Source organism: Papio anubis, chromosome 4 (genome assembly GCF_008728515.1).
Source record: "Papio anubis isolate 15944 chromosome 4, Panubis1.0, whole genome shotgun sequence".
Lineage (NCBI taxonomy): Eukaryota > Metazoa > Chordata > Mammalia > Primates > Cercopithecidae > Papio > Papio anubis.
The window spans coordinates 147,321,445-147,344,743 of NC_044979.1; the positions used below are offsets into that span (position 1 = coordinate 147,321,445).

Consider the following 23,299-nt stretch of genomic DNA (forward strand, 5'->3'; position numbering starts at 1 on the left):
AGGGTTTTCCTCGGGCGGTTTGCACCATCCCTCTTGCAGGAGTCAGGGATCCTGCTGCCTCACCCTGGGGCGGCTTGTGGTCAGTGACCACCTCACAACGGGGCACGAAAGCCTCACTGCCTTGTGGCAGGACAGGCCCCATGACAGCCTTCCCCAGCTGAAGTTCTGGGAAGGAATTAAGTCCTTCGGAAAAGTGATTTCAGTGACTGTTTTCTCAAGCCTGCCAAGGATGGTTGATAGATAGTTCCATACTCGATGCGTGGGAGAGAAGATAGTTGAATAGAGACGGTCCAAATCTTAGGACTAAAGTCCAGAAGAGTCACTGATTATATTAGTTTAAAAGGCAACACCAGTCACAATGGGTGGCTGTCCTCGTTTAGAAATTTAGTCCCAGGAAAGGAAGACTCACAAATACTTTGGACTTAAGGACACCAGGCACAGCCGAAGGTGACGGCACTTATTAAAAGCAGAGAGATTGGCCGGGTACATTGGCTCATGCCCATCGTCCCAGCGCTTTCGAACATTAATTCGAAATAGACCATGAATTTAAATATAAAAAGTAAACTATAATCTTCTAAGATAAAATATAGCAGAAATACTAGAACATCTTCAGGACCTCTGGCGAGGCAATGTGACACCAAAAGCATGATCTACAAAATTAAAAAATGGATCAATTAGAACTCAAAAAGTTAAAAAAAAAATTCTTGCCTTCTAAGGATGAAAAGACAAGCCCACAGGCAGGGAGAAAATATTTGCAAAGCACACAACTGACAAAGGTGTTGTTTCTAAAAAAGTGTAAAGGACCCTTAAGACCCCACAGCAGAAACAAACAAAACATTTAGAAAATGGGAAAAAAGGCCGGGCGTGGTGGCTCACGCCTGTAATCCCAGCACTTTGGGAGGCTGAGGTGGGCAGATCACCTGAGGTCAGGAGTTCAAGACCAGCCTGATCAATATGGTGAAACCCTGTCTCTACTAAAAATACAAAAATTAGCCAGTTGCAGTGGCGTGTGCCTGTAGTCCCAGCTGCTGGGGAGCCTGAGGCAGGAGACTTGCTTGAACCAGGAAGGCAGAGGTTGTAGTGAGCCGAGATCATGCCACTGCACTCCAGCCTGGGTGACAGAGTGAGATTCTGTCAAAAAAAAAGAAAGAAAGAAAGAAAGAAGAAAGGAAAGGAAAAGAAAAAGAAAGAGAAAAAGAAAGAAAAGAAAGAAAAATAAAGAAAGAAAAGAAAGCATGAAAGAAAAAGAAAAGAAAGAAAGGAAAGAAAGAAAAGAAAGAAAGGAAAGAAAGAAAAGAAAAGAAAGAAAGAAAGAAAAGAAAGAAAGGAAAGAAAGAAAGGAAGGAAAAGAGAAAAGAAAGGAAAGAAAGAAGAAAGAGAAAGAAAGAGAAAAAGAAAGAAAAATAAATGAAAGAAAGAAAAAGAAAGAAAAGGAAAGAAAAAAAGGAAAGAAAGAGAAAGAAAGTAAGAAAGAAAGAAAAGAAAAGAAAGAGAGGGAGACAAAGGGGAAAAAAAGATGTAAGGAGACATTTCATCAAAGAAGAGGTACAGAGGACAAATAAGCACCCGTATAGGTGTTCACCATCAGTAGATACCAGAGAATAGAACTTAAACCACAGTGAGATGTCACTATACACTGTTAGAATGGCTAAAACAGAAAATAATGATATGATCCAATGCCAGTGAGGGTGTGGAGAAATTTCATCTCACGTACATTGGTGGCGGACACAAAAAATGGGTGCAACCACCCTGAAAAACAGTTGAGCAGCCAGCATGCACTTACTATGCACCCCAGCAACTGCATGCCTGTGCATTAACCCCAGAAAGATGAAAACTTAAGTTCTCACCAAAGCCTGTGCGTGAATGTTCATAGCAATTTATTTGTAGTGGCCTGAAATTGCAAAACCACCCAAATGGTTTTCCACAGGTGAATAAGGTTAAACAAACTTGGGTGTGTCATCTATACAATGGAATACCACTCAGCGATGAAAAGGCGCAAACTAAACCATTGATTCATAAAAGAACTTGGGTGGACCAGGCACGGTGGTGGCTCACGCCTGTAATCCCAGCACTTTGAGAGACTGAGGTGGACAGATCACCTGAGATCAGGAGTTCGAGACCAGCCTGGCCAACATGGTGAAAACTTGTCTCTGCTAAAAAATACAAAACTGAACCGGGTGTGGTGGCAGGTACCTGTAATCCCAGCTACTTGGGAGGCTGAGGCAGGACAATCGCTTGAACCTGAAAGGCGGACGTTGCAGTGAGCTGAGATCGTGCCATGGCACTCCATCCTGGGCAGCAAGAGCAAAACTCCATTTCAAAAAAAATAATAATAATAAAAGAATTTGGGTGGCTTTTAAGGGCCTTATGCTGAGCGGGGGAAAAACACCTCAAAGGTTAAATAGGGTATGATTTCATTCGTATAACGTTCTCAAAATGACAGAAATGGAGGAGAGATTTGTGGCTGCCAGGCAAGGGTAGCATTGGGGTGGAGTGGGGGACGGCAAGATCCCTGTGGTGACGGAACAGTTCTGAATCTGGACTGGGGCAGTGGTTACTGAAATCTATATATGTGGGGTAAGTTCGCAAAGAACTACACACGCGTACATGCAGGTGAATGCGTGTGCAGGCTGCTAGGAACTGAATCAGATCTTAGTTAACAGAATGACACCCAGGTACAAGCTGACTTCCTGGTTTTGATACTGTACGCCGGTTACGTAAGGTGTCACCGCTGGGGGAAGCTGGGTGACTCTATTTTTACAACTTCCTGTGACTCTATAATTACCTCAAATTTAAAGTAAAAATTTTAAAGACTCCTAGAAAGTAGAACAAAAGGGCCATGCAATGGGGTGAGAAGAGATACTGAGAAAATCACAGTCACCCAAAGAGACTGTCCCTACGCCCCACCAGAGCCCACATCCCCGCGTTCTCTCCCTCTGAGGAGGAGCAACGGCCAAGTCCAAGACCTGCCTGGCCAAGGCCAGCCCTTCCATGGAGCACAATATCTCATCCCATCTAACTCAAGCATTGCTCTGGCAATTCTCTCCCTCTTCCTGTTTTCTCAAGCCTGCCAAGGATGGTTGATAGACAGCATCATACTCGATGCGTGGAGAGGAGATCGTTGAATACAGACGGTCCAGATCTTACGGCATCACCAACGTTTTCTTCTGCACTGGATCCTAAAACACACGGTTATTTCCCCATCTTCATGCACCACGCCCTATGCCCCATCTGGGGGAACAGAGGCTCCAAACACCCGTTGTTACAGAAAATAAAGAGATACCTCTTTGCACATCCGCCTGCAGGGTAGAGATGTCAAGCCCGCTGCATTTTTAGAGAGAAAGGGCTAGAAAGGCAGATACTGATATATTCCCATGGTGAGCTCGGGGTGGGGAGAGCAAATGACTTCTGTTTCCTCCTTTGTTTTCTAAAGTTTATGTAGCAAAAGGATTACTTTTGAGATAAGAAAAACATCAATAAAAGTTATTATTCTTTAACATACTGGCTGGGTGAGGCAGCTCACACCTGTAATCCCACTACTTTGGGAGGTCAAGGCGGGTGGATCACTTGAGTCCAGGAGTTCAAGACCAGCCTGGGCAACATAACAAACCGCCATCTCTACAGAACAAACAAACAAACAAAACAAACAAACAAACAAAAAATAGCCAGAAAAAAGGTGGTGCTAACCTGTATCCCAGCCACTGGGGAGGCTGAGATAGGAGGACCTGAGCCTGGTGGAATCTGGAGGCCGCAGTGAAATGTAAAGGATGGTGCCACTGCACTAGGCCTAAAGTATATAGAGTGTAAGACCTCTGTCTGAATAGAATAGAAGAAATGAAGGAAATAGAAGAAATAGAAATAGAAATAGAAATAGAGTAGAGTAGATATGATAGAATAGAATAGAATAGAACAGAAATAGAAGAATAGAAATAGGAAGAGTACAGTAGAGTAATAGAATAGAGCGGAATAGGAGTAGAGAAAAGGAATAAATAGAACAGAATAGAATAGAAGGAATAGAATAGAAATAGAATAGAATAGAAGGAAATGAACAGGAAACAGAAGAGAACAGAGAGAGTAGAGGAATAGAATAGAATAGAATAGAACAGAACAGAATAAAATGGAATAGAATAGACAACTGTCAATGGCTCCCTATGCCCAGAGCCCTACTGTCGTTTCTTCACACTTGCAAAGCAGGCCACCGAGCCTGGCTCCACCCTGTCCCTAGTCTCAGCAGACCAGGCCCCCTCACTGCCCCATGGTGGCCCCTCTGGGTGGGCTCAGGGGTCTGTGCTGTCTGCACCTTGGCCCCTGCCATCCTCTCTGGATGGAAGTCCGCTCCCTGTCCCCACCGCCTTGTCTCTGCCACGCCAATTCCTGTTTGTCCTTCAGGGTCTTTTTGTCTGCCTGTTTTTTGTTGTTTTGTTTACTTTTTTTGTATGTGTGTGTTTTTTTGTTTTTTTTTTTTGTTTTTTGGTGAGACGGAGTCTCGCTCTGTCACCAGGCTGGAGTGCAGTGGCGCGATCTCGGCTCACTACAACCTCCACCTCCTGGGTTCAAGCAATTCTCCTGCCTCAGCCTCCCAAGTAGCTGGAATTACAGGCGCCACCACCACACCAGGCTGATTTGTGTATTTTTAGTACACAATGATGTACTATGTACCACAGTGATGTAGATGGGGTTTCACCATGTTGGTCAGGCTGGTCTTGAACTCCTGACCTCAGGTCATCTGCCTGCCTTGGCCTCCCAAAGTGCTGGGATTACAAGCATGAGCCACGGTGCCTGGCCACCTTCAGGGTCTTGAGCGATCACCTCCTCTAAAGCCTCCCTGTCCCCAGTGGAGATGACGTCCCCTACTCTGTGGCTGCCCCCTGGTCAGCCTCCCCCATCGCCCACTCCAGGTTCTCTGAACCGTGGACTGAACCTTGTGCACCCCATCGTGGGTTCCCTGGCGTCCTGGCCATGCAGCCAGCAGGGAGCCCAGCAGGAGATGGGAGGGAGATTGGGGGAGGAGCCGGGGTGGGCACGTGTCCCCAGTCCTCCTGCGAGGCTGCCCAGGCCCACTGGGAACTTCCCCTGAGGTCCCTCTCCAGGGCTCCGTGGGCTTCTCTGCACCTCTCTCTCCCTCCGGGTTCGGGGGCTCTCCTCCTCCCCCTCTCCCAGGGGGCCAAGGTGTGCCGTCAGCTTGGTGTCTCTGGAAATGGCCCCTTCGTAGGCAACCCCTTGAAGGATTCTACTTTGGGGTCTCTGCTCTTTCCTGTTGGGACCATGGCTGACACGTTCTTGGTGGAGAGGGGGGCAGACAGCATGTCTAGTACACAGTAGGCTACCGTGGCTGACATGTTCTCGGTGAGGAGGGGCAGGCAGCATGTCTGGTACACAGCAGGCTCTCTCCGTTTGTGTGCTAAGCGAACGCGTGGGTGGCAGAGACCTGGGGCCTTGGGTTTTCTGCTCTTCCGGCTCTGCCCTCTGCCCCAGGGAGGGACACCTGGACTCAGCCATGCCTTTGGCCTCGGTGCATAGAGGCCCCACCCCCATCTTTGCCCTCCGTGTCTGCAGCCTTGGCCACGGGCCCCTGGGCTGGGGTGCCCTGTCCACGCTTTTCCTCTGAGCTCCGCCCTGTGGCTCACCCTGGCCTGTGGGATGCCAGCAGATGTGACCCTGGGGTTTGCTCCCTTGGCTGTCGCCACAAGAACCGGCCTCTGCTGGCTTGATGGAGGATGGGAGACTGTGGGGAAAAACCCGTTCCTCCCTGTGCCCCCAACATGAGAGTGTGCCCTCTTGCCAGCTGCCCCCCGAGGGGCCATGCCGTGCTGTGGTTGTGGGTTAGGCAGCATGAAAACGGCAATGGATAACCAGTGCACTGCAGGAGGGGCAGGCGTTGGCATCCCCCGCTGGACAAACGAGGAGACTGAGGCAGAGAGGGCCAGTGGCTTGCTGTGGTCACACAGTCCTGGGGTATGGCCTGGGCCTGAACCCTCACTGTGGCTTAGCCCTTGTCTCATACATGAGCAATAGCTGCCCTCCAGCTGCCCCTCGGAAGCTGGGCACCCATCCCAGCTGCAGGGCAAGGCTGGCTCCAGAAGGTTTCCTCCTGCTCCTGAGCCCAGCTCTGAGCCCACGGGGCACCAACCCCTCTCACCTTGGCAGCCTCCACCCACTTTCTCACCCAAACCAAATACCACTCCTTCCAGGAAGCCCTCCCGGCTCTTCCCAGTGGGTAGTTCCCATCCTTCCTGGACCTCCAGTGCCTCCCCTGCTGCCCTGAGCAGGGTCACCCCCCTCCACACTGAGTGTTCCACCAGCCTGTGAGCTCCCCGGGGGCCGGGACTAGGCTGGGATCCTCCCTGTGCCCACACAGAGCTTGGCACAGAGCCCTGCACACAGTAGGTGCTTCATAAGTGTGTGTCTTCTCCTGCTTACATCCTGTCACCCCCACCATGACACCTTCAAGCAAGGGCATGGGAACTCGGGGCTCTTTGTCCCAGGACTGGCTGAGCGTTCGCAAACACTCGGGGCCAAGCCCCACGGCTCCCAGGAGGCCTGAGCTCCCAGGCTGGGTGTCCCGGCTGCTGAGGACCGTGCACCTCACCACTTGCCATTTTCCCTTGTTCCTCTGTGGGCCCTTGACTCTCCCTGGGCACCTGCCCTCCCACACACCCGCCCTTTCTGGCCAGCTGCCGGGTGTCCCCAAGGCAGGTGCCTCTCTTTGGTGTCTGCCCTTCTCCCGCATTCCCTATAAATAGCCCATCTTTGCTCCTCGGTGAAGGGAAGCGTCGGGCTGAGAAGGCCTGGCCGCCTCTCTGTCCCATGACCAGACAGTCATCGAGTTGCTGTGTGACCTTGGGCATGCCAGGGCCCTCACTGGGCCTCTACCCGTCAGCCCTGGATCCCGCTCCTGGTACTCGCTCCTCTCCCCGGGCCTGGCCTTGTGGTCTCCAGCAGTCTCCCATGCCCTCCCGGGACCCCTCATGGAGGATGGGGAACTGCCCAGGGCTGGGAGCCTCAGGTTGACCACAAACCTTGGGTCAAATAGGGAAGAGCTGGTGACGCAGCGTCCTCAGAAATGGCCCCCTTTGGAGGGCTGAGTCACAGGGTGCCCATGGAGCCCACCCAGGCGTGCACCCCCGGAGTAGGCCTCACACTCCCAGAACCCTGGTGGGGTGACCTGAGTGCAGGTGGCAGGACCAGGCTGGCTAACCTGGAAGGGACAGATGGGCCCTCAGTTCTGTGGCCTCTGGGGGACTGGCTCCTGGGCTTCTGCTCTAAGGAAGGTCCCAAAAGCTGGAGGCAGCGACAGAGGAGAGGGGTGAGCTTCCTGTCACCGAGGGCATGCAAGCAGAGGCTGCCCCTGCTCCTACCCCCATTGGCCCTTCCTCTCTCCCTCCTTGTCCCCCACTGGGTCAGGCTGAGACTGGGTGCCTTCTTGGGGACCTGTCAGAGCCTGAAAACCAGCTTCCATCCCTCCAGTTCCTGCCCTGGAGTCTCCTGGGTTCCTGTTGCCTCTGGGACCTGGCTCTAGCCGCAGCCTCCTGCCTCCCTGGGTCTGTGCCAGAGTTCAGACTGGGGGTGGGTCTGCCCTCAATGGAGGGGTGGGGTGGGGGCTCAGCAGCCGGGACTTTAGGAAGGAGAGGGGAGGGGCCGTCCAGGCAGGCAGGGAGGGGTGACAGGGAGCTTTGACTCCCAGTCCCAGCATCAGGCAGGTGTCTGGACCCCGGGGCCATGTGGGAGGGAAGGGCCCAGGGCGAGGCGTTCCCCTTCCCAGCAGAGCCCTCCCCCTGAGCAGAAAGGCAGCTCTGCGTGGGGTGCAGGGCTGGGGGCGGTTTCCCTGGGTTGGGTACAAGACCCCCACTCAACTGGCAGGTGGATTCAAGGGCCTGGGAGTGGAGTCTCTTCCTCAGACTCTCGCTCTGGCTCCTGTAGGTGGAATCAGGGGCACCCCGTGCTCTGGGCAGCAGGAAGCCAGGGACTCTCTCCACCCTTCCCCGGGGATGCTGAACAAGCTGGTGCTTGTCCCACGTGGACCCCAGCCTCTTATTCACTCAGAACAGGGGCCACACAAGGGCGGGCTGTCTGGGGGAGGGGTGGTGGGTGAGATGCGTGGGGAGGGGCTGCAGTGCAGGGTCTGGCTCTGGGCACAGCATCCTGAGAGACCCCTGCAGAATTAGGGGTCTCTGGGCACCTCCTGTAGCTGGGGCTCTGGCGACGGCAGGGGAGCCCACCCTCACACAGACGCACCCTCCAACCACCTCACGCTCACACTCACTCACATGCAAACCCACACCATCGACTCACCCAGAACCTCACTCAAGAGCCTCTGGGCGTCCCAGGCCCACTCACAACCCCTCAGCCGCTGGGTTCTGCACACACCCCGCTGGCACGCACAGCCAGACACACACAGAAGCAACCCGGCACCGCAGATCCACCACGCCAAGACCCTGCTCCCACCCATCCTCCCGCTGCCACCTGAGCTCGGCTCCTGCCTGCCCTGTCCACACTGGTTCTCAGACACGCTCCAGCCCAGTGGGGGCCGCCCATCTCCCAAGGGTTCCCACGTGCAGCCCCCTGGTCACACCATGCTCTCGCCAAGAGAGCACAGTATGTCCTCACCCCAAGGCCAAAATCAGTAAAACCACCCCCAAAAACGGGACGTAAAAGAAACCTCAACGCTTTCCCTGAAACCCACAGTAAAAACCCAGGACAAACAAGCATTTGACTTCTTTTCCTTTGCAGATTTTTTTTTTTAGTAGACATAGTCTTTTTTTTGTTTTTTGTTTTTTTTTTAGTAGACATAGTCTTTTTTTTCTTTCTCATTTTACAGCAAACATTGCAAATATAGAAATATTTTTTTCTGTACAATAGAACGACTACAGTGTACACGGGGGCTGGGCTGGGGGACGTGTCTCCCAGCCCTCGGCCCTTCCGGCCACCCCGGCCGTCCACAGGCACAGCCTCCACCCACCCTGAGTCCAGCAGGGCTCCAGGACCTGTCCCAGAGGCCACCTGGCCGCCGGCATTCACCTGACCCTCTGTGGTGGACTCCGGAGGCGGCAACGAAGAGACAGACTGGACAGAGAATCCACAGAAAACCACGGACCGAGGAGATCACGTGAGGGGCCACGAGGTGGCCACGCCGGCCACACCCCCCACGGACGGCGTTTTATGTCTTTTTAAAAGAACTTGTATTTTATTATATTTTTTTATAAAAGGAAGAAAATAAAGAGAGAGGAAAAGAAAAGGCAGAGAAGACTCAAAAGAGGAAAGATAATGAAAAAAAATCCCCACCCCCACCCCCCATCCCTAAGACACAGTTTTCCGAAGTCCCTCGTGTGTGTGTGGGTATGTGTGTGTGTGTGTGTGTGTGTGTGTGGACACGTACCACCCGGGGCGGCGAGCGCATCCCAGGACCAGCCACAGGAGCTCGGGACGTGTCCCCCTTGTCTGTCCCCGCCCACGCCCCCCTCGCCTCTGCAGGGCCCCCCGGCTGTCACAGTTGCTGTGGTGTTGTGCGTGTGTTGGATGCTGTGGTGTTGTGCGTGTGAGTCTCTGGGTGGATCCTGCATCCTTTTTGGTCCAGTGGGCATCGCGGGTCTTGGGGGGGGGGCTCAGGACTTGTGCTGGGCCGACACGCCCTTCCAGTAGTCCAGGATGTCGTGCAGATCCTCGTCTTTGGCGAACTGAACCTTCTTGCGCAGAGCGTGGCCCGCGGCCATGAACTCCTCTTCCTCCTTGTGCCGCCGGCGGCTCAGTCTGAAGCGCTCCCAGATGCTCTGGGAGGCCCGGCAGGTGTACTCGGGGCTGGAGGAGTAGCTCAGGCTGTGGTACTGCGGGGACAGCTGCGAGTAGGCGAGGTCGCGGGGCCGCGGCCGGGTGAGCGGCTCCAGGATGGACGCCTTGCGCCCCAGACCCTCGTGCGCAGGCGGCGGCGGTGGCCCGGGGGGCGCAGGTGGCTCGGCCGGGTGGGAGCCGGGGTACGAGTGCCGGTGCTCGCCGTACTGGCGACCCTTCTCGGCCTCGGCCCGCAGCACGGCGGCTGCGGGCGTCACAGTGAGGATGGCGTCGGCCGCGGGGGAGCCCTTCTCGATGTACTTGGCCTCGGCGGCCGCGGCCTTGTGCACCCCAACAGCCTCGGCTCGGAAGGCGCGGGGGCTGCGCGCGGAGCTGCCAGACGAGGCGCTGGCACGAGGGGGCCCGGCCGCCTCCACGCTGTGGTGCCGCTGCAGGCTGTGGCCGAAGGCGTCCTTGTACCCGGGCGCCAGGAAGCCATGCTTGGCGGCCAGCGGCTCGGACAGCAGCACCAGCGGCGGCTCGGCGGCGGACACGGGCCCCGACTTGACGCCCTGGAAGGAGGTGGACTCGGACTTGAGCGCGTCGATGCAGTTGTTGATGATCTGGTTGACCTTGTCCACCTCCTTGGCGATGGTGGAGATCTCGGCCACCGAGCTCTGGCTGTCAGGCCCCGGCCGGCCCAGCTCACAGTCCCTGCGTTCCGGAGGGTCCCCGGTTCGAACCTCCATGTAGCTGCCCTTGCTGGCCTTGGGGGTGTCCGCGCTCTCCACCAGCTTGTACTGCTCCACCTCGCCGGCCACAGGCAGGTAAGGGATGCGCGTCACGGCCTCGGGGCCCAGCAGCGGGCCCTGGGACAGCGGGGCCAGGCCGGGCGCCTCCAGCTCCGGCCCATACTTGAGCTCGATGATGGTCTTCTTGAGGCTGCCAGCTGCAGCGGCAGAGGCGGCCTTCTTGTGCTTCTCCTCCTGGCGCCGCCGCCTGCGCAGGCAGTAGTAGACGGCACCCAACACCAGCACCATGCCGAAGAGGCAGCCCAGGATGGTCATGATGTAGTGGGTGGCCGTGGAGGGGCTGGGCACCGGGCCGGGTGGGCTGGGCAGCCGGGGCAAGCAGATGGTGAGGCAGGTGTGGTTGTGGCGCAGCCCGGCGCTGGTGGACACCACACAGTAGGTGTAGTTGGTGAGCGTGAACAGGTTGGTCAGGCGGATCTCCTCCTGGGCCTTGGTCAGCCTGGACACGGTGGAGGCCTTGCTGTTGTTGAAATGCTCCAGGGTGTACATCCGGTGGAATGGGCTGGGCAGCTGGACAGTGATGGTGGCCGAGTTCTGGGTGAGCTGCTTGACCTTGATGAGGGGGCGAGCCTCAGCCTGCGTGGCCAGTGTGGGCAGGGCCACCAGTGGCGTGGTGCCATCCCCGGAGAAGCACTCATCATCGGCACAGGGTGTGTCACTGGGCTCTGGAGGAGGTGGGGGCGGCGGGGAGCGGCCCGGCTGTGAGCGCCCGGGTGCCGGGCGTGGGGGCCCGACCACCTCAGCCGCGTACGAGTCCTCGGTGCAAACTGACTGCAGTTTGCTGAGGATGCTGCGGTGGCCGCGGCGGCCCTGGCCCAGGAGGTAGTATCCGGAGTAGACGGGCGGCGACTCGCACTGCATGCGGTCATAGGTCTGCGTGGCATTGGTGAAGGCGGCCAGCCAGCGCAGGAAGCCCAGCAGTTCACAGGAGCAATAGAAGGGATTGCTGTAGAGCTCGCACACCGACAGCTTGGCCAGGCCGGCGAAGGTGCCGCTGTTGAGCTGCTGGATGCGGTTCATGGACAGGTCGATGTTGACAATGTTGGGGCACTCCCAGAAGCTGCTGGCCATGACCACCTCGATGAGGTTGGCCTGCAGGTACAGGTACTCCAGCTTGCCCAGGCCGCGCAGCATGCCCTCCGTGAGGTTGCGCAGCCGGTTGTAGCCCAGCTGCAGCACCTGCAGGTTGAACTGGCCCGAGAAGGCGCCGTCCTCGATGTAGCCGATCTCGTTCTTGGTGAGGTTGAGGTACGTGAGGTTGCCGAAGCGGCTGAGCGAGGCATACTGCACGCTGCGGATACGGTTCTCGTTGAGCCGCAGGTCCACGATGGTGTTGTTGATCTGCTGTGGGATGGCCTCGTAGGGCGGCTGATTCTGGCTGCAGATGGCCAGCCACACGAAGCCCTTGTCACCCTCGATCAGCCAGCAGTCCCCGCGGGCCAGGCCGCCTGCGTGCAGCAGGGTGGCAGCTGCCACACACACCCACAGCACGCCCCACCCACACCCGGCCATTGGGACCGCCCTGCAGGGAGCCCCAACTCAGCCTGCCCAGGGGGACCAGGTGGGGGGGCCAGGCGGCAGCCCCCAGAGGGATGGAACGGCGGGAGGGGGAGATGCCTGCACTCTCAGGGATGTCCTGTCCCAAACTGCATGGCCGCGTGACGTAAGCGCGGGGAGGGAGGGTGCCTCCCTCACGGCCGGCCGTCTCTTGTCTTCCGCCCCAGTCCTGCGGTGACTGAGGCCTCCTGCCCCATGGGCCTGGGTGTCCTGACGGCTCCACTGGCTCCTCCTGCTCCGACGTTCCTGCTGCAAGACAGAAGCGAAGACAGCGGTCAGGGGATGGCCAGCATCTCACAGCAGCGCATCTGAACGTGGGCTGAGTCCCTGCTCTGCTGAGCCCCCCGGCCTCTTCTGTAAAACACAGAAGAAAACAGAAGCCCCTTCCTCAGAAGCCCCTGGGGGGTCCTGAGACGGATCAGGATAAGGGAGGAAATGCTTCACCCTCCCGTGGAGGGGTCTCCTCGGCTCTCGGGCCTCAGTTTCCTCATCTGCAAAATGGATGGGGCACTACCTGCTTGGCCGGGCTCCAAGGTACTGACAGCCCAGAATTGAGACCCCCTGAAGCCCATTTCACTCTCGGCACAACCCTGGTCGGATGAGGAAACTGAGGCAGGGGACTGGGACCTAAAGTCGCTTGGCTGAGGAGTGACGGGGCTTCTGCCGGCTGGCTGCGGCCAGGGATGCGCGTGTGAAGGCCCCGCTGGGCACGGTGCCTGTCGCCTGCCGCTTCTGCTCCCAGGAGGCCCGGCCGCAACGCCCCTGGAGCCACCTGTAGGAGCTGCCCCGTGCACCCGCCGCTGGGCCCCCAGCCCACCGCACAGAATCCTTCCAGGGCGCGGGCTCCGCTCCAGCCCTCTGGGAGGGAGGCACCGTGAGGTATTCTGGCCTGTCCCGGGACTCGTGTCTACCAGGTCTCGGTCTGAGCTCGCCTGCCCTGTGTCCCTGGCATGCTGTGCCCCCTCTGGGCCTCAGTTTCCCCAAATGAGCCAGCTGGATGGTCTCTGAGGGTGTCTACCCAGCACTGGGACTTGGCACTGTCTGCACCTCACCTTGGTGGAGTGTGGCCACCTCCCTTCTGGAAGGAAGGGAACCGCTTGCTCCGCCGAGAATTTCCAGGTTCTGCTCATCCTCCCCAGACTGGGAGAGGGACAGCTCTGAGGCCCCTGGGGGAGCCAGATGCCTCTCCCGCCATCCTCCCCGCCACCATACGGGGTCCTCTGCTCTATTCCTCAGCCTCCACTGGACCCTGAGGGTCTCCAGGCAGGACGGTGCCTCCTCTATCTCCCTAGTGTCTGCTGAGCCTGGACACAGAGGATGTAGGGACCGAGCCATAGGGGAGGAAGCCCCAGGCAGGAAGCACCCTGCAGATGGGGCTGGAGGTACGTCCGGGGAGCGAGGCACGCCGCTGGGCTCCTGCTCCCCCACGGACCCCCCACCACTGCCTTCGAGACAAGGGGGCCCCTGGTGTGCAGCCTCACCTCCTGGCCGCCTGTGTCTCCCCTGCAGGATAGAGAAATGGGTGTGTGTTTGCTTGTTAGTATGTGGATTTACAGCCGGCCTCTGCCACCGAGCCGTGGCCTGGCGCGCATCCAGCTGAGTGTATTTCACTGATATTGACGTTTGCAACTAGTCTGCACTGAAGCGGTTTAAATTAGAGAAAAAAAATATAATGATGTAAAATGGGTTTTTTCCTCCCTTTGGAAACTTCATAAAGAACAATTTTGTTCCAGCTCCTGGAGAAGAGTCTATTTCTGATTTAAAGAGGAGAAGTCAGACGGCACAGGAGCTGTAGCGAGGTCCTAGCAGGCCTCGGGGAGCTAACCCAGGGCTTGGCCTGGAGTGGCCAGGGGACACCCAGCTCAGCCAGGTGGGACCTGACTAGGCCCACTCAAAAATGGCTCCGGGGGCTGCTTGGGTCGGGAAAATGGGGTCCCCACGTGGTCTGGTTGGATGTGAAATCCACCATCACGGGAGAGTCAGCGCTGTCTCAGTCACCGTCATGCCATGTGCACCTGCCATCCCGCATCCACGCCAGCCCCTCCATCCCTCCCCACCATCCCTCCACCGTGCCCAGACAACCTGTGCCAGTGCTGGGATTTAGCTTTCCCAGGCCTCTTGGGGGCCCAGGTCTCAGGCAGAGGCGCGTGCTGGCCGGGGGCGGGCCAAGGGCGTGGGGCGGATGGTGTCCGGCTGTGCCCAGCCTCCGGAAGGGCGGGTCTGGCCAGCGGCCACGCAGGAAGCGTGTAGGAAGCGTGGCGCCTCAGCCCACAATCGTAATCACCTTTAATCTCTTGCTCAAAATAACCCAAAGTCAAGGTAAGGAGGATTACAGGGCCTAAAAGCCCTTATCACAGGCACAGGGAGGAGGCTTGGGGCCTGGGGCTGTCCAGGCTCTCCTGGGCCTGGCAGCTGAGGGCTGGAGGGCTGCGTGCTCATGGGGGTCACGTGTGTTTGTGTGTGTACGTGTGTGTGTGCATGTGTGTTTGTGGACACATGTATACCCACGTCCACCCACACACGTGTTTGGTACACGTGAGCCCTCATACGTGTGTGCCAGGTTGCGTGCGTATGTGTGTGTACAGATGTGTGTGCGCAGGTGTGTACACAGGGCTTGTGTACGTAAGTGCACAGGCCATGCTCACTGGGGCACTAGGCAGAGCAGGTGTCACTGAGGGCGCCCTGTCTGGGCAGCGAGGCCTGGGGCCCTGGTGTGTCTGGGGCTAAGGGGAGGCAGGTGTGGGTGGCATGGGTGCAGCTCAGAGTCCCCCAGATTTCCTCATGTTCACACATGCACGGGGGTCTGTATGTCTGGCATGTTGCATGCATGCAGGAAACATGCTCTAAGTGTGCAGCAGTGGCTGACATCTCCAGAGCCCAGCTGGGCACCATACTGTCTCCTGCTTCCTGGCTCACCTGGTTCCTCCCCTGCCAGCACTTTTCTTACCACCATGCCCCACTCCCCGCATTGTGAGTATAAGAATCTGTGCATCAGACTCCTTGGGAGTGGTGCTGGGAGCACAGCCTCACCTCCCCGCCCGGCTCTGAGCCCTCCTCCATCGGGCTGGGCAGCCCATGTGATGAGGGAGGGAGGCCGTCCCCAGCCCAGTGTCCAGCCCTCACCTTCCTATTCGGCCCCTGCCCCAGAGTCCAGGTGAGCAGGAGCCTGACCTACAGGGGCTTGGGGAGTCCTCCCCCGACCCCCAGCCTGGCCTCATTGCCAAGTCTCCTGGGCAGGGGGATCTTCGGGGCATGTGGGCGTGACTCCCCGTGTGGCCAGCGCCCTGCCAGTGAGGAAGGGTGGGCCCACAGCCCCGTAGGAGGCACGGGATTTTGCCCCCTCTATGGCCCGAAGCTTTGGAGGGGCCCCAAAGTTTTCTTTTCTTTTTCTTTTTTTTTTTTTTGAGACGGAGTCTTGCTCTGTCGCCCAGGCTGGAGTGCAATGGCGCAATCTCAGCTCACTGCAACCTCTGCCTCCCGGGTTCAAGCAATTCTCCTGCCTCAGCCTCTCAAATAGCTGGGATTACAGGCACATACCACCACGCCTAGCTAATTTTTGTACTTGTAGTAGAGACAGGGTTTCACCATATTGGTCAGGCTGGTTTCGAACTCCTGACCTCAAGTGATCCACCTGCCTCCGCCTCCCAAAGTGCTGGGATTACAGGTGTGAGCCACCATGCCCAGCCAAAGGGCCCGAAGTTTTCATTCTGCAGCTCACTTCACAGTGGGGAAACTGAGGCACAGAGAGAGAAGGACTTCTCCAAGGTCACACTGTGAGTCAGCCCTGTGCAGCCTCCTGTTGGGGGCCAGGGGGACAGGCTGGATGGGTGCTGTGCTAGGAAGGGTTCAGGAGGTGCCCTGGGTCTGGGAGCCCCCAAGGGCAGAGGCTGTAGACCTGGCACAGGAAACAGGGAAAGGCTGAATCACCCAGGAAGGTTCTGGACGGACCACAGGCCCCCCAAGGCCCTTTCCAGCTGGGCTCGCTCACTCAGTCATTCTTGATGCCCTCGCTGATCCACACGCACACCTGCCCCTGTACCCTGCATCCTGTGATCCACCCATTAAACGTTTCTAGAAAGGAGTGCTGGCCGGCATGGAGGGCAGGTGCGGAGACCCCACATGGGTGCTGCTCTCCTGCACAGACCCGGGCCCAGCCCTGCTCCCCTCCTCAGCACACTTGCAACCTCAGACCCAGAGGCTAGCATGGGTGTGGACCACAAGGCCTCAGGGAGGCCAGCAGGCCCACGGCAGCCCTCGGGAGGGCTGCTCCCCACTGCCTGAAAGGAGCTCCCCTTGCTCTCAGCCCATCTGCACCTGCTCCCGGGGCCTGGCCTCCTGCCTCAGGGAGATGCAGAGGCTGTGGCCCCTCTGGAATGGGCCCTCCTGGGGTCTGATACCTCCAGCCCTCTGCAATGCCATCCTTCCCCTGTAGCTTTCTTGGATGCATGGAGGTTCTGTACTTGCACCGTCCAGCAGGGCGGCCACGGGTCCCCTGTGGCTCTGGAGCACCAGAAATGTGGCCAGTAGCTGCTGTAATGGAACTCGATACAGTTCCATTGTATCAATGTATTGGAAGGTTCTAGTTCTAGAACCTTCCATAAAACAAACCAACTTGACCTGCGTGCCCTCCAGCCTCTGCCTCAACGTGGCAGGTTTTCTCAGAAGGATCGGCAGTGGTTTCCATCCCCCTCCCTCACCTCCTCTTCCATCCTCAGCTCCACCCCGTCCAGCGTCCCCACCTCGGGCCCTCTGAGCCGTTCTCACCAAGGTCACTGGCGACCTCTGCCCTTCCAGTGCCCATTTTTGTCTTGCTCAGCCTCTCAGCAGCCCTTGGCCCAGGCAGCTGCTGGCTCCCTCCTGCAGCCCTCTCCGCTCCGGTGTCCCAGCTGCCACCCTCTCCAGCCAGGTTCCTTCACCTTCACCCCGACTCCACGTGTTCCAGCCCAGGCTCGGTCCTCACAGCCTCCTCTCCCCAGCACTCCCAGGGGGTCTCGCCCTGTGGTTTTGTCTCCGTGCAGCTGACCCCCGATCTATCTCGAGGCCCTCGGCTGCCCCCAACTTGAAGATTCTCTCCCGTCGCATCTAAGTGGCTGCTCCAAGATCTTGTCCCTGCTGGCATCTCCCTGCTCACCATCTACTGCATTCCTCCACCTAAAGTTGATGCCGCATCCTGGACTCCTCTCTTTCCTCCCCCCACACCTGGTCCAACTCCAGTAGCATCTAATCCACCTGCAGAAGCATCCGGAATCCCTCCACTCCCACCACGACCACCCTGGTCCAAACTGCCCAAATCCACTTCCGGCAGGGATGACGCCCTTGGCTCCACCTCATCTCCTGGCACCCAAAATCCATTCTCCCTCCACAGCCAGAGGGAGCCTCGCTAACCACCAAGGCAGTCCTGCGGCCCCACCCTCTGCGCAGCCCTGAGGGCATCCAGTCCTCCGTGCGTGGCGGAGAATCCAGCCTCCAAACACGATCTCCAGGGCCCACCGGATCTGCCTCCGCGCCTTCTCGCTCCCTGTCGCTGATGCACACCCGCTTCCTGGCTGAAGACCCTGCACCAGCCACCCCTCCACCTGGGAAGCTCCGGCTCCCTCCTGTTGTTCAGTCCAAGATGCAGCAGCATCACCTCAAGAACCCTCCCTGCTCTGCACCCCGAATTCACTCTCAGCCCTCACCTAGCTTAAATCCTGGCACTTCTCTCTCCCTGATGTTGTGCTTGGTTATTTACTTTTAATTCATGTTGGAGCTGCTCCTGCCACTGCAAGAGCAGGAGCTGTGTGTCCTGGTCACTGTGGCATCCCAGGGCCGGCGTGGTGCCTGGCAGCCAGCACTGGACAGACTCGGGCCACGCTGCGCACGGGCTGGGATGCGCCAGCTCTGCTTCCTCTTCCGTCGAATGGGAGTGAGGACCACTCCTCCCAATGGGCCTGTGGTTTCTCACAAACATTAGCTTCCTTTTGTATTTTTTAAAAGAGATGGGTCTCACTCTGTTGCCCAGGCTGGAGTGCAGTGGTGCAATCACAGCTCACTGCAGCCTTGACCTCCTGGACTCAAGCCATCCTCCTGCCTCAGCTTCCCAAAGCACTGGGATTACAGGTGTGTGTCATCATGCCTGGCCATCCTTTTCACATTTGATCAAGCCCGTAAGAGTTTTTACCCCCTCAGGAAAGATATGAAGTGCCCACAGGGAGTTAGGGCATCCTAACCCTAACCCACAGGGAGTCCTGCCTCTCAGTTTTGGGCCAGACCCGGCTGGGTCATGCATGTCCCCACCAGCTTCAGTGTCTGATGCCCCTCACCCAGATGGAGAGAGGCACAGGCCATGCCATGGGACACGGGACCACGCACCCTTTGTGGTCTGGATGGGAAGCCCCTCAAGTGAAGGGACTGGCCAAGGTCGCCTGGGCTATTCGGGGAAATGGGCTCCCAGAACGACTGCATTCACTCACAGCCGCTGGCGAGGTCTGCTCGTCGCACGGAGACCTCGGCTGTCCTGGGGGCATCTGCCTGTCCCAGGCCTGAGCCTACCAGGCTTCCATCTTGGGACAGCCCTGCCTCCCATAGGCAGCGCCTGGGTTGGGGGGAGCTGGAAGGGGCAGCCAGCATAGCCTATTCACAGAGAGTGCTTACTGGGGGACAGACACGGAAGCCAGGAGAACAGAGAATGGGGTCAGATGTTAGGCCCGGTGACCCTGGAATGTGCTCAGCTCTGGGCCTGTCTGGAGGGTGGAGAGGGGCAGGAACCAGAGTCAGTGGCCTCTGGAAACAGGAGCACTCCTGGGACCCAGTTGCTAAAGAGCTCTGTCCAACAGGCTGTGACAGGTAGAGAGCCCCCCATCAGCAGGGGTGTTCAAACAGGAGCAGGCGCGGAGGGCAGGGCTGCCGGGAGGTGGGGTGAGCGGGAATGCCCCTGACCGAATGAGCTGGCCATTTCAGGGAACGTTGAAGGTGGAGGGAACACTCAAAAGGATGGAATCTGAAGCACATTTGGCCTTCCTGAAGAGGTTCTCTCTCCTGGATGGGTGGAGGGCGAGTGGCTTAGCATCTCAGAGTGGGACCCAGCCCCCTCGGACAGCAGAAAAGACCCCAACTCCAGCTGGAACCTGCTGGGATTCAGGGCCAGGGGCCAGCGGGTCAACCCCCTGCCGTGCCCCTGAGACCCAGAGCAGGAGGGTCCGTGTTCATCTCCTGGCCTTGTTCTGTCCACTGAAGATGGGTTGCCGGGCACTGGACATTTAGGAACCATGGGGCCCCTGAAGGGCTTACAGACCACAGTGGGGCCTGCAGGGAAACGGGAGGCCTGGCTGGAGCTAGGGAGGTGTGCGAGACAGCGGGCAATGAGGCCGGGCTTTGGCAGGAGCTGCGGCTTGAAGGGCCTCAGCAGATGAGTAGGAGTTTGTTAGGGAAGGAGGGTAACAGGCATCCCAGGCAGAGGAGGTGTGTTGGAGCCATGAAGGTGGGAGGCCCCTCCAGGGAGTGTGGGGTGCCCAGGGCGCAGGCAGTGGTGGGCAATGCTGGGCAGGAGGTAGGGCTGCAGGGGTAGTGGGGGCAGGTGGAAGGGCTTGAGTGCTGGGAGAGGAGCCTGTTGTTTGACCAGATCATCTCCCCTCCCTGGGCCTCTCTGCTCAGAAGGGGTGGGAGGAGAGAGCACGGCATTGCTCCCTGAGAATCCTCTCCTGGAAGAAGACCCTCTCTCCTCTGAGTACTGGAGTTGCTGGGAGAACTGGCCACAGCAGGAGAGGCCAGGCATCTGGGCCGGAGCCAGAGTCTGGGGTCTCCAATTCCCGTCTCCAGGCCTCAGTTTCCCCCATCCTAACACGAAATTGTTGAACCAGGCGCCTCCAAGAACTCTTGGGATTGTGTCTGTGTCTCCCTGGCTGGAGCCCTCGTGATGTCTCGTGATCACACTCACACATGCTGCCCTGCAGAGAGCACCCCCCTGCCCCCCAGGGGACGATGGGGACAGTGCGTGTAAGGCGGGCACCAAGTTCCTTCCGCAGCCTGTGTCATCACTAATGAAATCAAGAAATATGGTGGTTCCAGGCTTTTAAACTTCTTACGACTGAATCTGCATAATCACAGCAGCCGTGCTGGGACGGGCGTGCATCTGTCTAAAAATATTGTTCCTCGTCTCGATCATTTAAACCAGATGAGAGGCCAGGGCTGGTCTGGGGCTGGGGCCAGGGCTGGACTGAGGATTCTGCTGATGGAGCGAAGTTTCCAGCTCCAGGGGGAAAGGTGGGCAGAGGGCCAGACGTGTGGGGGAGGGGGGCAGGGAGATGGGTGGAAAGCTATAGATCGATAACTTTTCATCGTTCCAATGTTTTGCCGATAGATCATGTTTACTGCTAACGTCTGCCTGCCTCTGCAGTTTGGCTCTCGCCCTGTCTCCCTGGGCTCTGCCGCAGAGCCCGTGAGGCTGTGATGGGCATATCAGGGCAGTTGAGCCTCGAGCCGCAAGGCCGGCCACAGTGACCTGGCCGGGCTAGGGGCAGGTAGGGGGCCCACCTGTGCACCTGCTGTGTGAGGGGACGCAGAACCATCGCAGGCCAGGAGACGGTGTTGGCTCTGCCATGCGCCTGCTGTGTGACCTTGGGCATGTCACTTAACCTCTCTTAACCTCAGTCCCCTCATCTGTCAAACAGAAATCATGGCATCTGCCTCCCAGGGTTGTGGTGGGGATGCACCACCAGCTACTTAAGGCTCTTGGCATGTTGCTGGGTACAAGGGGGTGCCCAGTAGATGCTCATTTTCTCCTCAGTAGGGGAGGGAAGGTCAGTGCAAGGCAGTGTGGGAGACAAAGCCGCATGCTGGACACATGTGGGTTTTCCTTCAGCACAGTTGCCAGCCCTGGTGCCCACACAGGGGGGCCCATGGAGGGCTCTCGCCAGCTCTGGGGGCAGGGCAGGGGGAGCCTCAGAGCTCCAGAGGACCCCCCAGGCCTGGCCCTCTCTTCCGCTCCCTGCTCCCATCCTATTGTCCAGGGGAGGCTGGCGGGGGATGCACGCAAGGCCGGGGCTGGGAGGGCTGACTCAGCGGGGCTGGCTCCTGGGGACACGGCCACGGGGTTGGGTCTGGCAGGCCCCTGACCTCAGCCTTGCCCTCCAGGAGGCCGGGCTGGGGAGGAGAACAGAGGGGACCACTGCCTGCACCACGTCGCCCCTGTGTAAGGACCCAGTGAGTGCTGGGGAAGGTCAAGGGGCTGTGGGAACGGTACTGAGTGCCTGACAACCTTACCATCTGACCTTAGGCCATCCACACAACTCATGGAAGCCTCAGGGCTCCCCCTGCCCTGCCCCCAAGAGCAGGAACGCCCTGCGAGTGTGCAACAGAGAAAAGCTCCTGTTTCCTCCATGGTCCGTTGGTGCGCGGTCCCTCCCACATGCAGAGCCCCTCCCCAGGGTTCAGGGAGGCAAAGGTGTTACCTCAGTTGGACAGAGCGGGAAACAGAGGCTCAGCGTGGGAAAGTCTAGCCAGGAAGTTGAGACTTCCTCACAGCAAGGCCCAGGAAGGCGGCAACAGCACCCACTCCACTGCTACTTAAAAATGCAGATTCCCTGAGCGGGCATGGTGGCTCACACCTGTTATCCCAGCACTTTGGGAGGCGGAGGCAGGAGGACGGCTTAAGCCCAGGAGTTTGAAACCAGCCTGGGCAACATGGTGAGACCCCATTTTTACAAAAAATAAAAAAATTCGCCGGGTGTGGTGGTGTGCACCTGTGACCCCAGCTAGGTGGGAGGCTGAGGCAGGAGGATCCCACGGGCTCAGGAAGTCAAGGTTGCAGTGAGCCATGATTGTGCCACTGCGTTCCAGCCTGGGTGACAGAGTGAGATCCTGTCTCAAAAAAAAAAAAAAGTAAAAATGCAGATTCCTGCCTTGCCCCAGAATACGCAGAGGCAGGCCCCAGAGCAGGAGCCAAGGGCTAGGTGAGGCAGCCCCTCCCCAAGGCCCTGGCAGGCGGGGAAGGGGGTGCCTGGTCCCCTCTGCCTCCTCCCAACCAGAGTGGGGAGGGCTCAGGGATGGGGCTGGGACCCTGAGTGCTGCCTCCTGGGATGCACCAGGCTTATGCTGCTGTCCTACCTCTGGGCCTGCAGCCCCGGGCTGCTCTGGAGTTAATTAGAGACCCAAACATTTAATGGTCTGTTATGCTTCCACGGGGCATCTTTTAAATTAAAAAACATGATGTATGGAACCGTTGGAGGGAGAAATCACTTCGCAATGGTTCCCTGCTCCAGCACTGGCAGGGATGTGGGGTGTAGGTGGCTGGCTGGTCTGGGAGGGGAGGGATGACCCTCCCTGGGAACACTGGATCCCCTCTCACCACCGTCAGAAAGTGCATCACTTAAGCCAGGCAAGGGTCTAGGTGTCCAAGGATGCCTGGCAGCCTCCCCATCACACCCTCATAACCCTGGCAGCGGGAAGTTCTATCTTTAGTCTGACCTGAATCTCTCCAGTTGCTTTCAGGGATGGCCAGTTTGAGACTGAAGGCAGAGAGGTGCTGGTTCTTCTCTTCCTAGCAGTACCCTGACCTCCAGGAGCCCCTGAGCTCTGGCAAAGCCTTTCTGATGATGTCAAGCTGGCAGATTCTGTCCCTGTTCTGACCTTGGGTCACAGTCTGGTGGTAAAACAGGACCTCCTCCTAAGACGCTGGAAGGACCCTTTGGTGGGACTGAGGCCTGGCTCCCCTCTCCCCGGGCGCAGGTGCACAGGCATGTGGGCTGTTTGCAAGCACAGATCCTGCTGCACAGCAGCGTTACCATGATGACTGAATCTGTGTGTATTTCCTGGCTGCTATTAATTGTGCTAGAGATTTGGGACATGGTTTGGGGGTGAAGGTTAGAAATGAGCAATTAGCCCTCAAACGTTAAACTAATAAGGGAAATAAATGACCAAGCAAAGCCTAGCCTGGGAGACGCCCCCACAGCAAAGCCCAGAAGGCGGCAACAGCACCCACCCCATTGCTACTTAAAAATGCAGATTCCTGGAGCGGGCATGGCAGCTCACACCTGTCATCCCCGCACTTTGGGAGGCAGAGGCAGGAGGACAGCTCAAGTCTAGGAGGTTTCAGCAACAGAAGATGGGCTGGAACAGGGCTGGGATGTGGCCGCCCCAGGCAGGGAGTGGCCCAACCCGGTTTGCTTGGTGACCAGGATGTTTCCAGT

The 23,299-nt window shown here is 57.9% G+C and overlaps 1 protein-coding gene across 1 annotated transcript in view; it reads right to left on the minus strand.

Annotated features, from left to right (window-relative positions):
• Nucleotides 1-8,708: 8,708 nt before the first annotated feature.
• The window catches only part of ELFN1 (extracellular leucine rich repeat and fibronectin type III domain containing 1), a 43,453-nt gene continuing 28,862 nt past the window's right edge, over nt 8,709-23,299 (minus strand). Inside the window, exon 2 of the mRNA XM_021935594.2 lies at nt 8,709-12,383. Within this exon, the coding sequence (XP_021791286.2) occupies nt 9,603-12,089 (2,487 nt within the window). The 5' untranslated portion in view covers nt 12,090-12,383 and the 3' untranslated portion in view covers nt 8,709-9,602. The remainder of the gene's footprint in view (nt 12,384-23,299) is intronic.